At 31.2% G+C, this 12,542-nt stretch overlaps 1 protein-coding gene across 1 annotated transcript; it reads right to left on the reverse strand.

Moving 5' to 3' along the window:
* Positions 1-7,679: 7,679 nt before the first annotated feature.
* Positions 7,680-9,004, reverse strand: LOC137651940 (CD63 antigen-like). The gene has a single exon (XM_068385154.1). The coding sequence runs from the start codon at positions 8,899-8,901 to the stop codon at positions 8,143-8,145; it is 759 nt and encodes a 252-aa protein (XP_068241255.1). The 5' UTR covers positions 8,902-9,004; the 3' UTR covers positions 7,680-8,142.
* Positions 9,005-12,542: the final 3,538 nt, after the last annotated feature.

The following is a 12,542-nucleotide window of genomic DNA, read 5'->3' on the forward strand; positions in this document are numbered from 1 at the left end:
ATATGAGTGGTGAAACTGTTTTTTTTTTTTGTGCCTAAAATATAAAAGAAATCGTCAAAATAATCCTAAAAGTATATATATATATATATATATATATATATATATATATATATATATATATATATATATATAAATAAATAAATAAATATATATATATATATATATATATATATATATATATATATGTATATATTTATATATATATATATATATATATATATATATATATATATATATATATATATATATATATATATATATATATATGTTTATATATGTATATATATATATATATATATATATATATATATATATATGTTTATATATATATATATATATATATATATATATATATATATATATATACATATATATATATATATATATATATAAACGCGGGTGTAAGTGTATATGGTATTAAGCGTATATGTGTTTGTCCATATGTAAATAGTGGTACCTTGTTTTACCAACTTAATCCATTCCAACTACAATCCAAAATGCTCGTAAACAAAAATAATGTATCCTATGAGAAATGAAAGAAGTTTAACCAATATGTTAAAAAATGCACATACTCTTACTTCTTTTTTTTTTTTAAGATTTGTAGTGTTATTTAAGGGATTAATTGTAACCCCTTACATCAGAAATTAATGATAAGTAATAATTGACAGAAGGAAATAGAAATATAATAACATAGATAACTTGCACTTAACCTCGATGATAATTTCTTGTAATATATTGGGAGTTTTCTCTCTCAAAAAACATCAACCTGCAGCAATTAAATCTCTGCGTTCACGCTTTTGGACACCTTTTATCCTTTTTATCACTCTTACGTTAAATTTCCATAAGTAACCTATCTAAAGAAAACTGATTATTTTCACATTGTTGGTAATTAGATTCGTTACTAGCCCGGCTGAAGCCTTACCTGGGTGATATGTTTCTATAAAATTTTGCAGGCTTTCCCACATTTTAACATCCCTATTTTTCCCTTAAAGCGAAAGCTTCGTCACGCTCCTTTCTTCTCAGATGAATCTCCTATGCAACCTATTATTACTATTCCTTAAACAATTTCACCAGCTCCTCGATCATCAGCCTTTTTTTTATGTTGGTCTAGAAGATCGCTGATGTCATCTTAGTCCAGCTTCAACTAAATTTTCTGTCCAAAGATATAATTTTATCATCAACCGCTTCCTGGATGGATTCAAATCTCTCGAAATTGCGTTCAGTAATCCACTCAGGCCACAGAATTAAGGGTTCTGTCGGTGATCCCATCCAAGAATTTATCAATCATTCGAGGCAGCTAAAGATGTGGAAGTGGTCTTTCCAAACTCTCGGAGGGTAAATTTGGTCTCTTCGATTCCCTCAAACTGTCACAGGTACATTGATTTTGTGTACAGCTTCTTAAAGTTTGATGTTCATGCTGATACATGGGTTGGATAACTGGAATGGTGTTGGCTGGTATGAAACTTGATTCCAATTCATATAAACTCATCCATGCAGCCTTCTTTAACCATTGGAGGATGGGCAGGAACACTACACATAAGTAACAAGGCTTAGAGTGGGAAGTTCATCTCCATGAGGTAATTTTTTTTACCTCAGGATTAATAACCTCATTGACCAATTGCACAAACAATATGAGAGTCACCTAAGCTTTATTTTTTGTCTTCCTAAGTTGCTTCTTCAGCATCTTGTACTAGCTAAAATTTTATATACTCTGAGAGTGATACACTAAGAATTTTTGTTATTATACAACCCTCACTGGCATTAGCACAGAACAGCAAGGTTAGACGTTCTTTCATGGGATTTTGACCAGAAACTGATTTTGCTTTTGCAGTAAAGAAGTTCCTCTTGGGCATCTTTTTTCCAGAACAAACTAGTCTCATCCCAATGTAACCCTTGCTGTGGTCTAAAAGACTCAGGAACCTTTTAAATTCAACAGCAAATACTTCTGCTACTTTGGCAACGGAACTCATTGCCTCACCATGGCACTCAAAACTGTTGATGACAGTTCTTTTCATGAATTTCTAAACCAGTCACGGGTCACTTAAATGTTTCCTTTTCTTTGTCTGTTGATGTACATGGCTACTTTTTAATAAGAATATCATACAAAACCTTTGCTTTTTCATAAATAATTTTCTCTTTTAGCATATGTCCTGCTAGCTGCTTCTCATTGATCCAAATGCAAACCAAGTTTTCCACATTATCAAGAAAACGTGACCATTGTTTCGTTAATGTAAGCACCCTTTTTGTATCATCATTTGCTTTGATTTCCCCTTTTTTACTCAAGAATTGGACAAAACCTGTATGTTGTGCGATTATAAATTCTTGCCTGGTCATCTCCAAGAGTATGTTGATCATGTTTCTCGATAATTTCTTCTTCTGCAACAAAAGTAACCAGTTGTGTGACTGCTGTACTGTGCTATTACTATTAACTTAACGGGGAATAATTGCGATTACAATCCCGTAAATAGAACGCAGTCACAACACTAGCGAAGTATTTATAGGTGATGCTGATACGAATACTACAAAGAGTGTGAAACAATTAAGGTTTGACTAGTGTTGGGGGGGGGGGGGGGCAGGTTAAACGAGCTAAAGCAAAACAAAATGGCATAACATAACGCGAACACTACGCAGGTAGAGCAAGTAAAGTGTGCGACTGCTCTCTACACATTGCATGCCAATCCCGTTAGTGCTTGTCCACAAATTATGCGTATAGGTTGGGAAAATATTGCCTTCAGATGAAGACAATGCTTGTCAACTGATTTCTGTTTTTATACTTGAATACCAATTTACTTGTATTCGAAGTCACTCGTTTTTATATGAGGATAGGAAAAGGCTTAAGAACATTTAATTTAGGACAGTAAATAACCATAGCTTTTTCAAAATCTTTATGGAACGAATTATTTCAAGTCCGCTATTGAATAGTCTAACGTGTCCTCTTCCTGGTGTAACCTCCTGAAATCTGAGTTTTTTTCTAATAATTCAACTCAATAAAATATTGTTATTTGAGACTTTTTTTGTTATTTCTACTTTTTTTTCTATATCAATAAAACAAAGTTTAAAGATCCTGTAAAATCAATATACATTTGTTCTCTCCTGAATAATAATGTAGAAATGATACCTAACAGAGATTTCAATGAATCCACCTAGTATGATGACTTGATGGATTTTACATAAGTTAATAAAATTATATTTATCAAAAATAAAATAGGGAAAATTACAATAAAAAGCGGTAATTATTCCTTATTCCTTTCAGAGACAGTTTTAAGGTAAAAATAAAAACAATAAAACTCAAAATTCTTTTATTTCGATTGCCTATTGTGGAGGTAAATGACAGCAATTGAAGGTAAATATTTATTTATTTTCATAGGCAGTTATGATACCAAAAAATAAAATAATAATAAATAAAAGAATCAACAAAATTAGTAGACACACTCCAGTTTCCTAGAGTAGATAAAGTAAAATGATAAAGCTATAAAATGTAAATAAATGAGAAAAAAAATATTTGATGCTGGATTACAATTTTAGAATAATGCTCCAAGGTATATAAAAAGACAAGAAAAATATAGATACTTCTTAATTATGCTTTTAAGACAAACAAGAGTAACTTAAAATAATACTGCTATAGCACCAGCATGTAACTTATTTTTTATTCATATTAACTTTGTTGTTGAAGCCACTTTAGAAACTGACAAGGAATTCATAAGCTACTAAGCAGAGTATATTTACGGAAATGATATTTACTTTATTCTATCAACCTCCTTCTTCTAATATCTGAAATCGCTACATACAATGTAGTGGTAAGATATATGAAGTCATAACACACACACACACACACACACATATATATATATATATATATATATATATATATATATATATATATATATATATATATATATATATACACGAGGAGATGAAAAATATTAAAAATAGAAGAAAAAAGGAAAAATGGAGGAAATGAATTAGTGTATGGGTTTCTTTGACAAGAAGCATGTATGTTTATTCATAATTTGTTTAGTTTTTACTCCTATTAAGAAGAGCTAAAATCTTACTTATCTATATCAATCAGGGAAATAATATTATTGTTCACATATCGATCGATTAGTAAGCTTCTCACAAGTTACCATAATTTTTCCGCTATTCAACAGTAGGCGAGATAATAGAGCAATAATGCAATGGGCGTTACGCAAACCCAAAAGAAATTTTGAATAACCTTATAGGCAGGAATGAGCGCTCAAATTGTGCTACTAGCAGAAATTAATCTCTGGCTTACAAAACGTACATTAATTGCAGCTGTTTTTTTAAACGTTGGTAAATCGTAGACAGACAGAAAGCGTTCATATTTAAATGCAATTTTCGAACTAGGCTAGTTAAAATCTCTTCATTGTTCCCTTCGACTAAAATTCTCATTATATGTCCTTCCTACATCCATTTCTTTCTCTGACATGTTATTAGAATATCCTCTACTTTATTTTTCTCTCATAGCATTGTTCACCTTTCTGTCTCTTTTTTTATTCCCATCATTATTCTATCCAAAGCTCTTTGAGTTGTAACTAACTTATGTTCTACGGCTTTAGTGAGCCCCCAAGTTTCTGATGATTAAGGTATTACTGTTCGGGCCACTTGATTAATTCTTTCTTTTCTGAAAAAGTGGCATTTTCTTTCCATAATCTCATTTGTTTACCAAGAGTTTTCCTTCCCTTGCTTAACCTTATTCTAATTTTATTCTTATGTCCTAAGTAAACACAAAGTACGTAGATTCATTAACAATCTCTAGAAGTTCGTCCGTATCTCTTTTTGTTGTATACATTTTCAGTGAATATTATCTTTGTTTTACTAATATTCATTTTCATTCCTACATTTCTACTTTCTCTATTCAGATCTAGTAACTTTTGTAATTCCTCCCATGGTTTACTTAATAGAACTATGCCATCTGCAAATCTTAACTTTTAAGATTATCTCCATTGATGTTAATTCCTACATTAACCCAATCAAAATTCGAATAATCTTCTTCTCGGCATACCGTAAATAATTTAGGAGGATGGAGTTTCCCTTCCGAACTTGTGTTCCAAGTTCTTTTTTCAATAATTTAATACTTCTCCCTTCCTTCAGCGTTTTGTCAAATTTAGTCTGTGTTTATGAATGTCTTAGGGTTTTGGTTTCCTTATTGTTTAGAGTAGTTCTGCTAATTCTATGTATCCTCTCTTGGATTTTACCCTCTTTGCCAGGTTTTTTTTTTTTATGCTTAGGTATATGCGTACTTGTATGGAAGTCTGTGTACAGTATGTGGTTCTCGATCCTCTTGTAAACAAAACGATGCATATCCCTTTCGAAAATCCTACGAGCGCTATAAATATTCCATATACTTTCACTAACTACATTTGCCAATATCTGGTAGATAGATAATCATTTTGTGATAATTTAACCATTCACCGAAAATTAATAGATCGAGTCCGGAACTAATTTAGGATATGATAATAAGCTAATAAAGATATGTACAGTTTCTCCTTTGTGTTTGCTATTATATATTCATTGTTGAATGTGTATATATTTTTACTTAGCTACATTTTCAACCTAGTGCTCATGATATTCGAGTCTTCAAAATATTAAATCACATACAACAAAATTTATTATTTTAGTTTAAAAGTGCATAAAAATTTTTAAGTATCTGCGCCACTTTATCATTAAGAATCGCATAGGAACTTAGAAATGTATCTTTCCCTCTAAAAATGAAGAAAAAGACTATTTTTTGTGTCTATGAAACTGAACATTATATTTCCATATGAGAGTTCCATTCACTTTACACAGAATCTTAGGTAGAGGCAAAGATCGTTAGACAATATGTAAATTAACAATATGTAAAGTAACAGAGGTAGCAGAGTGATTTAAATTTTGAAATAGATTTTTAATGAAAAGTAACTCTAGAAAAGTTAGGGTATATCATTTATTTTGCCTGGACTAAAATTTTCAAATTAGAGTAATCCGAAGGTTTATGCATGCAAGCAAACTATCGATCATCTAAAGTCTCTTGAAAAACAGGTAACATTCAAAACTACAGATTTTACCTGTAACCTTGACCATTAATCCTTCCCACTATAAACAATGTGAGAAATAAACATTATCTTGATAATATATATTACAGATAGTAAGCAAAAGTATATCTACTGTTGTATACTTTCATAACAGTAGGGAGAACTTCAATCGAGAAGTCTTTATCAAAATCCACCATAAGCAAATTATCTGGAAGGGATAACAAGTTAAATATTCCAGCAATGCTATTAAATAACCATCCTAGAAATAAATTTTGTAAACAGACTTGGATACAGTAAGACACTGGTGTAGTGGTTACCTTCACTTTTACTTTGTTGGTAGAAACTGTCATCATTCAAGTACTAATTATAGACAACATAATGACAGACGAGGCGAAGATCGAGTAGTCAAATACAACTTCAAATATGTAGAAACATATGGTTACAATCAAGCCTTTTCACTTTTCGACTTTGGAAACTGATAATATTTCAAATTGAAATTCTTCTCCATAGACTTTTGAGAAACCTATGTAATCTGTTAACGTTGAAGCCGACACAATTTTAAGTATAACAGATAGTTAATATGTAAAACAAAAATACATTTTTTAAATAGTTAGCAAGTCTAGGTCATATGACGTTTAGGCCCAGTTAATTAATCATTTAAGACTGTGTTAAGATTCTCCACCCTCTATCTCTCTTCAAATAATTTTAAGCTACTTAAAATGTGTAACAGTAAATCATGCAAAAAGTGAAAATCTTGTAAACGTAAGATATTAAAAGATACTGTACATTCCTTGGTAAAAGAAGCATATAGTCTCGTTTCTTTACAAAAAAGTTTGTCTACATTGAAAAAAAAAAAGCGCCATTGTAATAACTGCGTACTCTAACTTTCATTACATTACTTTTGCATGATCTTCAGAAAGTTCATACTCTTTATTCATCATATTTCATATACTTTATTTCCTTATTTCCTTTCCTAGTTGTGCCATTCCCCTGTTGGGGATATTAGGATTATACCATTCTGCTTTTCCAACTATGGCTGCAGATTAGCTGGTGATAATGATAAATAAATTTAAATCCTCTCTGGAACACTTCTTCCTTCCAACTGTCAGTTATGTTGGAAAAATTGCTCATGGAAATAAATATCCGGGAACGTATGCATAAAGACTAGGAATCTCTTTTTGGGTTAAAAAACAGCCAATGATTACTTAAACTAAAAGGAAAAACTTGCTGAAGCGAATGCAAACAGCGCAAGGGCAGGGACTCAATCAGTCTTCCAAAAGTAAACAATGGGATTAGAAATGATCTCATGTTCAAATTGTAGTCATGGATACGCAAGTTATCATATCCTAGCCCCCTGTGTTAATAGAGAAGAATGCAAAAATGGCCAGCAATCATTCATTTCTTATAGCGAATTCCAGTTTCGCTAGAAATTACAGTAGCCTATCATATATTGACCAAAATTTTAATGGAAAATAATTATAAAAAAATCATCATAGTTGTCTTGTGGAGTTATATTTTCTCCATTCACTGAAAAGCATAAGGTTTTTACGGTTAAAATTGGAACAGATATAGAGTAAGATTATTCAAAGCAGTCATAGAAACTGAGTAGGCCTAACCATGGAAATCAAGGAAAGGCAAAATATAAGCTTTTATTTACATATAATAACTTTATTCATTCAGCTTGCAAATGGAGTGAACTGTTAAAAATGTTTTACTTTATAATAGTTAACCAATTAGCTTTTAATACTTTGAGAACAATACCAATCCAAAATTGGCTGTGTTTTACAATGTAGCAACCACAATAAATAAAAGAGGTTTAATGCCTAAAAAGAAATTTCTCATGCCATACAATACACAGTTAGTACCATATCCTACTAGGTTATCTCAATTTACATTAGTTTGAAATTAACACCACTTCCTTAACATAAATGAAAAATTTCGCATGCCATACAATACACAGTACCATATCCTACTAGGTTATCTCAATTTACCTTAGTTTGAAATTAACTCCACTTCTTTAACTTAAATGAAAAATCAACGTCAATAAAACCTGAACAGAATATGTCACTTAAAAATCAAAACACTAAAGACGAAGGTCTAAATTTCCGCTCTACATTCTTTCATAGTTCCTTACTGACTGGATCAGATGAGAAGACATGAAAATTCCTAGAAGTTGAAAGAATATTAATCCAGCGATACCTCCTCCAATAGCTCCAACGTTACTTATGGCAGAGTCTTTGAAGACTTGATAACACCCTTTTGTATAAATGTTGGGAATAAAGTCATATCCACTCGACATAGACCCAAAAATACCGTGGCCACAAGCAGGCTTCGTTTCAACGCAGCAGGAGTCCGGAACACCACCTACCTCGACACCATACTGGATTTTCTCCCAGTCTAGGTAACTCATCACTCCACAGCATCTGTGATTGAGTTGAATGTCATTCCAAGCAAATGTCGAGAGGGATTTTGTTTGGCCAAAATGATCCATGGTTTCGTTTAGGTTCCTTTTGACGAGTTCTTCTATGTCAAGTCGCATCACAGCTACGGCGATGACAGCGGCAACTTCGCACATCATAATCACAACCATCAGACAAATGAAAATTTGCAGCATGGTGACATTCTCTCGTTTAGCCCCGCAGCAGCCAAAGAAAGAAACAACAAGGGTGATGGCACCCAGGATAATCAGGGCTATAGCTGGAGTTTCATACTGGCTTTCGAAAAATTGGATGTACTGCTGAAAAAACTCCTGAGCAACGCCACCAACTGCTATCAATAGGATTCCTGATATGCAGAAAATCAAGTTAAAGAAAAATAAGAGATATTTGACAGTCAGTAGTCCACAGCCTTTCATTTGAAGATCAGCCATTGCAATGTTTCAATGCAATTGTTTTTAAAAATCACTGGCAGCTTTGCTTTGTTCCTCCAACACGTACTGCATTGAGTTGATGTCTACGTAATACTGCCGTAAAACCTCCTTCAACTTCATGATGTAAACAAGGCGACAACGTCCCATTTACGAAGTCTTGAAATTGGGTACTTATACCACTTGTTGTACGAGAAGTAATGCTAAAATGAATGATCTGAAGATAGATCTGTATTAAGACTTAAGTAATAGAATATAGTTGTTAACCTTATTTTATAGAACTTCTTTTGTTAATATAGATATTGTAATTTGTTCAACATATAATTAAAAGACTTTAACCTAAGAGTAAAATTTTCAATGCATCTTTTAAAATGACAGAAAAGTTTCCCCGTAGGTCAATAATAACCATCGTATATTATTTTTTATCCAGAGATGAACAAATCATTTGAAAGTGTGAATCATATTATTTCCGTATTACACTTGAATTTCGAAATCAGAATGAAAATATATACTTTTTCTGGTTTGAAATTACTAATCATTTTAATACTTAGTAGCAGGAAACTGAAAACAGGTATAATTGGAAAACGAATATAAAATTTAATCGGATTCTCTTGTAAATCACGCATAGTATATCTTACCATGCATATTATTTATTTGAGGTTCAGCATAATATTTATGCTAAAAAAAGGTATCTATATCATGCTAATATTTAAAAAAGATATCTTCATCAACAGTTATTCCCCAAATGAAAAATAATTATCAACTTCTTTCATGGGAGAATAGTGAGATTGGGGAACTGGGAAATCGTACAAACCAAATTTAAGATAACGCTATAATAACGGGTGTATTAAATACTCTTAAAGGTATCTTTAGGAAATATAATTCAACACACACACACACACACACACACACATATATATATATATATATATATATATATATATATATATATATATATATATATATATATATATATATATATATATATATATATATATATATACATATATATATATATATATATATATATATATATATATATATATATATATATATATATATATATATATAATAAACTCTGGTTATTACCTTCATGTATACAATATTCAAGTTGGATATTTAATAAGATGTCATTTGTCTTAATCAGCCATTTAAAAAACATACAAATAAATTCCATATTTTTACTTCTATGTACAGAAAAGGTTTCTTTTCATTAAAACATATGAAATATTCCAAGAATACTTAAAATAATTACATTTAACAGAATAGCATAATCTTGACTTATGGAATAGATATCTGATATAGGTCATAATTTCTGTAATTGCAACCAATGGTATATGTTGCTTCGGGAAATAAAGTTAATTTTCTTCCATAAAGGATTTTACGGAGAAATATGTTTTTCTTACAACTTTATGTCAATTAAATGGTATGATTTTTTTTTTCTGTAACTGTATGAAATTCCCAAAGTTAACTGAACCTGTTCCTTATGTTTAACCGATTATTCATAAATAAATAAACGTTCATTTACCCGTAATAATGATGCTTAATTATACTTATTAATCGTGCTACATGTTTTACTTGAAAATATTTGAACAATTTAATCAATCTATAGTAAGCTCTCGTTATATAATGTTAGTATATCAGTATCATCTAATCCAACGCTTGTTGAGAGGTCCAGTATTACTCCGTGGTTAATAGTACCGTTTTTCTTTGATAGCAATAAGCAAAAGTTCTTGATGCTCTAAGACGGACAAAATCCTTTTAAGATCGCTAAACACAAGCCTGTCCAAAACCTTGTTTCCAATAGATTATGTTCATCAGACCACAGTCTTTATATCAGTTTAACTCAGGGAAACCATAGTTTTTCTTTTCTCATTGACAACAAGAATTCGGTATGGTATCAGCATATTACAATCAAAAAAGATTTTCTACGTAAATGCTTAGCAATTGTTTTATAATCATTACATAATGAGGATATTAATCTTAGACATTTTACGTCTTTACCCAGTCATACCATTGATGAAAACCCAAATGAAACACTTCCTTAAAAAGAGTTCCGGTCCTTTTATAGCTTTGAAATTTTCTTCTATATATTATTCTAATTATCTAAATTCTCTTTGCTACAATCAATTTCTTTTCTGCTCAAAATATGTAAATTCTGGGATCTCTTGGTGAAATGTAAATTAATTTCCAGTAAGGCTTCACTAGAGGTAATATTAATTAGAATGTGGTAGCCTATTAGAAACGTCTCTGTCTGGTGGTCTGCTGGATTGGGGTTTGAGACACGGTTAAGCTCGATAGTTTCTTGCAGGACTGCAACCTCATCATCCTTGTGAGCTAAATGTAGAGGGTTTAGGGAAGCCTATAGATCTACCATCTGAGTCATCAGCAGCCATTGCCTGGCCCTCCCTAATCCTATCTCGGGTGGAGAGGGGGCTTGGCAGCTGATCATATTTTCCTACTAGAGCATTACCACTGTGCCTACCCTCTGGCCTTCAGGAACAACCTTTAAAAACGTTTAAATCGTATATAGTTCCCAGAATTCTCTCAGTCATTTGCGCTATGCAGTTATGACAGTCTTATCATTTCTGCTACAATGAATATCAGTTTCTATTTATTAGACATGCAGGCACTGGCAGGCTTTGTTGAACCCTTTTCTGATATCATACATCTGATGTTTCTAAAGTACTAGAATTGCTATAAATAACTGAATGTTTATTATCAAAACATGTTTACTTTATGTTTTATGCATCGAACATATGATGACATATATGCATATATGCATTTTAGTCATGATATTGTCCATTATTCTGTTAATCATGATAGCAGTCCCACCCTTAAAGGTAATGTATGAAATTGGTTCGGATATTATAAAGAACTGACTGACTTCATATTGTATTCTTTAATTAAGACAATATTGATTTTGCTATACGAAAAAATATACAGATATATAGTTTCTTTGCACAAAGAGAGAGAAATAAGAGGATTCCAATAAACTAAGAACTAATAATTCAATAGAGTGTACATTTGAGTTTGACTTAGCTTTATTTGATTCTGTTTTAAACTTATAATATTTTTTGTCATAATACAATCATCGTAATTATCGACAACAAAACTTTCCTGCTAATCATGTAATTCCTTACTAGAATGCTTTTCTATAATATCTTATTAACATCATGTTTTCTATTGATTTTCACTTCCTTCTTACTTGATACTAGTGCCTTCATCTTTCTCACATGAACAAACATTTACAAAACTATTAATTCTTACTTTATGGAACTTCATCACAGATATTCTCCACATTTTACAAATTATATTAATCGCTGATATCAATAAGTTATTTCGGAAGCAGAGTTTTATTTCTCTTTAATATCCCTCCAAAGATCACTTGCTCTTCATCATAATAAATTCCAGCAACTACAGACAAAGAACAATCACTTGGAACATTTGGTTATACTTGATCACTTTCAAAGCCCAGCAAAACATACTGTATATTAGTAGTAGGTCGAAAAGCAAAAGATTTGCTTTCCTTTTTTTATGCTCTTCGCTGGAGCCATTCAGGATAAAGTACCTGACAATATTCGTTTAACCATTTAACCTTTTCCTGGATGTTTAACCCCAACTACATTGAAAATATCTTTTGT

This window comes from Palaemon carinicauda, chromosome 13 (assembly GCF_036898095.1).
Source record: "Palaemon carinicauda isolate YSFRI2023 chromosome 13, ASM3689809v2, whole genome shotgun sequence".
NCBI lineage: Eukaryota > Metazoa > Arthropoda > Malacostraca > Decapoda > Palaemonidae > Palaemon > Palaemon carinicauda.

Excerpts from the sequence above, each read along its gene's own strand:
- LOC137651940 (XM_068385154.1), bottom strand. The coding sequence starts at position 8,901 with ATGGCTGATCTTCAAATGAAAGGCTGTGGACTACTGACTGTCAAATAT.